Raw genomic sequence first — 4,536 nt, 5'->3', positions numbered from 1 at the left:
GCTAACGTACGTCTCCGCCATTTTGTGACAGGTTTTTCATTGAGCAAAGGGGTACGTGTAATGGTTGAATGTAACCCCATCAAGAAGATATCCGCCTGGCTGTTACAGAGAGAACGGGTCAGGAGTAATTTCCTACCATCTCGTGAGATAAAAGTCATTTTGAAGTGGTCAGCAAGGGATAGGGGCAGACTTCCACAACCATAACAAGTTTCCAGCGACAAATGACACCATGATAAAAATAAATACAACCCAAAACACCATAGGCATAACAGTGATTGGTGTTTTATGTGTGAACAACCAAAAACTATAAATAGATGTTTTCAAACAGATGGTGATTCATTTTGAATTGACATAATAAAATACCCTAATTGTTGTCCAAAACTTCCCAAATCAACAGGATTTAACACAAGTGGCACTGTATGATAAACGGGATAATTAAAGCTAAAGAATAAGGCTATTGCTGATTATATATTATATATATATATTTATATATATAAAAAACGTGTCATATTTTTTATCAAAAGTTTACACAGAGGTCTAAACAATTTGTCAATAAATAAAAACATGTTTGAACTATAACCGTCACCACCTGTAGTGAAAACAAATACATGTAGGCCTACACGAATATCATAAAGGTAAATAAGCCTTCAGATATCAGTTAAATGTGAAAAAGCAGTAAAAAAACAACATCTCATGTTTTATCAAAGGAGCACTGATCACTTACTTTAATAAAGTAAATAAAGTATAAATATCTTAAATACAATGAGGAATACTTATTTAGAAAATAATATGTGTGCCCTTATCCTTAGTTTGTCCTAAATATTGTATTTAAAAGACATCATGTCAATGGATTGTATGATTGAGATGGCCGGTTGGTGTTTTAAAAATATTGCTGTGGTATTTGTATGAAATGTTTACAGGATTACTTTATTCCTAATGGGAATACCCTATCTTCATTTAGCTAATATCAGCGAGGAAAGATACTCACTTTGAACCAGTTATGAATATGCTAAGGCTTGGAAAAAGAGTATTGATGAAATTAAGGGTTGCCCTCTATTAAACGCCTAGTTGGGATAACAAGGGGGCTATGTTAATTAGTGTTATCCCCTCCCCCACGGGACATTTCCAAGTACCTCCTGACCCGTTTTCCAAACAGAGGAACGAGTTGTCAGACGGTCCCTAAAAAAGAAAACAGTCTCTATTGTTCAAGCAGCCGCTGTGCTCTGGACGGTGCACTACCGCCTCTGGCCGCAGAGGGCGCTGCCCGCATGGCAGGCCGGGCTCCGCGGCCTTCACATCTTTTTGTCTGAGAACTGGATCCCTCTGCCGCTCTACAGTGTGTGCGATAGCCTCGGAGCTGCGTCCGTAACACACTGTCAAACCACTCCAAACGAATACAACCGCGACCAAAAGCATTAATTCTACACATCCTGCCATGGCGCTTCTAATCTGCCGGTAAATCGGTCGTATTTCTGACTGTTCGTTGGAAGTTAGTCCGGGGTTGAATCGGCTTGCTTTCTGTGTGCATCAGTCTTTATTAGCGAGCTGCCGCTCTTCTTGCTATCAGCTATTTCTTTAACTTTTTAAACACTCAGCTTCGCGAATGACTGAGCGCCGGCGGAGTATGGGATCCTTGGTGTCTTAAGAAGCGACTGAAGTGGGGTTTAACCGTTTTTGCATGCAAAAACAATGGCAAATTCGACGGGGAAAAATCTACTAGATCAGCGAAGGAAAGGACAGGCTTTCCTGGACGAGCTGCGGCAATTTCACCAAAGCAGAGGGTGAGATTGGGGCGTCTTTATTACCAAGAAATACAACTTTAAATTCCCCTTGCATGTGCTTGCGAGCTGAAGAAAACTGTAATTTAAACATGTATGCTTTTATTTCTTGTGTTAACCCCTCAGATCGCCGTTCAGAAAGATTCCTATCGTGGGTGGTAAAGAGCTGGATCTGAATGCTCTCTATATCAGAGTCGTATCTTTAGGAGGATTTGCTAAGGTGAGTGGGAACTAAAAGTGTATTTCTCCGCTCTGTGCTGTCGGTGCACTCCCCGGTGGACCACTCTACAACTCAGTGTGGGTTCCCCGGGACCAGGTACCCTCCACACAGACGGTAGTGGGTCGGTGTTGGCCTTGTGCTAGTTTGCCATGTATCTCTATGCAATGTGGTGGCTTGTGTTGTTGTGTGGTTTGAATTGAGAGTCCAACCGCTCGGAGTCAGAGTGCAGTCGGAGCGACTCAAAATTAGCGGGCACGTTTAACATCGATTATCGGCACGGAGCCCGGGCTGGGAAAACACCGCGGAGGACACAGCGTTTCGCCCGGGCTTTTACCGGCAGTTTGCACCCAGGGGAAGCTTCATTTCTCTTTCTCACCATAGCCATCTTTCTTCGGCTTCATGGCTGATCACAAAATGTAGGCCTCACAGGCCCATGTAGTGAATACAGTACACGGTCCCAAAACTACAACCAAATGAGACGGACCACCGCGAGCTCAGGCGTTAGTTTCTCAGGAGAGACAGTTCGCGGGAGTTAGCCTCGTTAGCTTATCACAAAAAAAAATTAAAAGTCAAGTTAGCTTGTTAGCTACAGTGCTAACTAGCCTCAACAGTAAAGATACTATCCTAAAGGGAGTTGGGCAGTTGTACTTACTGTTGTGACAAATGTAAATATGTTTGGATAACAAGCATATTATATTACATTTTACCAAATTAACTGGTGGATTAGTTTATCTTTTTATAGTATTTTTGTCCATTTTCACGAGTTTGAGAAAGTTATTGATTAATTATTCTGAGATGGCCTCATTGGGGGACCTGTAGCAGACAGATGGTTGCAGTGTGACCGCTCTTTTTCTTGATGCTTATCTAACTAACCAACTCATTTCCTCCTCTCAGGTCTCCGATAAAAACCAATGGATTGAACTTGGAGACGAGTTTCACTTGCCAAGGAGTTGTTCCAACGCTGCATTTGCTTTAAAACAGTACTACCTTCGGTAAGTAGCATGGCCATGCAGCTCTCCTCCTCTCAGGTAGCATGTGGGAAGTGTTTACAAATGTTCAGAAGCAGTCAGCAGGATCCAGCCTCTCCGCTACTAGGAAGCAGCACAGTTAAGCCATTCTCACAGGCAAAGCCACGTCTTTTCTGGGTTTATTTGTCATGGTATGGTGTGTAGATGACTACACACTTGCCTCTAACCCACATAAAAGGAAAACATGGATCTGTCTTTTATAAAAATAGAGATATCTGGCCAAATGTCTCTTCTGTGTTTTGTTAACTCTGGAACATTTTTTGAAGGACACTCTTGTTCCTAAGCCATACTCTAATGGCAGTTATTCCTATCTGAAAATGGTGAAGCCACAGGGCGTTTGGATTGTGATACAGCAATAATGATGGTGCAGCTCTTGGTGCTGAAACGTGTGTATCATTCAGCCTCCAAGTCTCAACGCTGTCAGCTGCCAGTGATAGTAGTCTGCTGGAAATGTAGCTCTCCTCAACAGCTGGCATTTGTGGTTTTGGTGTGTCTGCTTTATCTATCCTCCTTTTCTTCTACAACCAACCTCATGCAACGATTGTTCACATCACTAGCACCTGCATGCAGGGGATTACACCTCTTGCGTGGAGCCTCTCATGGATATGTTACAGCAACTGCAGGGCACCGGTTGATATCACAAGTAGTGGCAAATTATCTGTACCAAGTTGGCTTTTGATGGGAGTTATTGCGTAGGTAGCTTTCTTTATTACAAAGTGTTCGCATGTGAGACTTGTTGCTCCTCAAAAGTTCACAGATGTGCTGCAGGGGCAAAACACTTCATGCACATGTAGGCATGTTGTGTAGCTGAACTTGATCTAAGCCTTTTGGAGTGCCATAATAGGGACAACCTACTATTTATCTGCCACTAATTTAGTGTTAATGCTGGAATACTTTATTTTCTCTAAAGTAGGAGATTGTGTTATTTGATGTGATGTTCTTCTCGGAAGCACACATGGTTGTTAAAGTCTTTTATTGCAGTGGAAGTTGCTATAGTGCAAAAATGTTGAGCTATTGTGATTCAAATTATTTGTGAACTAATATTCAATGGCCCAGATTGTTTTTTTTTAAATGTTCATACTTTTCAGTGTGCCTTAAGTAACTTTCACAGCAAGTAAACTGAATGTACACATATAGGCCAACAAATTTGTTTGGTTCAGGAAGTAGTGTATACATACCTTATTCTGCACTCCCCCCCCCCCAAGAAATGTCCACCTTTTTTAAACTCGGCTTAGCTAAGTAAGATTGACCAACGTTGCCCTTGTGTTGCAGCGGCGGCCGGAGCTACTTTTGTGTAGTTTATCTTGGACAGTTCAGTGTGGAGGATGTCAGAGGCAGCAGGCGCTGGATCTTTCTTGATAATAGACTGAAACGCTCCTCGCCTCCTCATGCTGCTTTCTTCTGAAAGAGTACCATATAGAAACATTTTTTTGTGCATGTTCATTTAGCCTTTATACAGGAAGGTCAAAGGTTATATACCGTGACATGGTGGATATGCGTTTAGTGGAGC

General features: G+C 42.1%; 1 protein-coding gene across 1 annotated transcript; it reads left to right on the top strand.

Moving 5' to 3' along the window:
• Window positions 1–1,261: 1,261 nt before the first annotated feature.
• LOC104967046 (AT-rich interactive domain-containing protein 2-like) lies at window positions 1,262–3,020 on the top strand. Its single transcript, XM_010796420.1, has 3 exons — window positions 1,262–1,781; window positions 1,905–1,998; window positions 2,893–3,020. Exons 1-3 carry the CDS (start codon window positions 1,690–1,692, stop codon window positions 2,992–2,994), a joined length of 288 nt encoding a protein of 95 aa, XP_010794722.1. The 5' UTR covers window positions 1,262–1,689; the 3' UTR covers window positions 2,995–3,020.
• The last annotated feature ends 1,516 nt before the right edge of the window (window positions 3,021–4,536 follow it).

This window comes from Notothenia coriiceps, unplaced genomic scaffold (assembly GCF_000735185.1).
Source record: "Notothenia coriiceps isolate Sejong01 unplaced genomic scaffold, NC01 NC01_scaffold00037250, whole genome shotgun sequence".
NCBI classification, from domain to species: Eukaryota; Metazoa; Chordata; class Actinopteri; order Perciformes; family Nototheniidae; genus Notothenia; species Notothenia coriiceps.
Note: the sequence above shows the minus strand (reverse complement) of the source record. Positions and strands in the feature narration are given on the sequence as shown.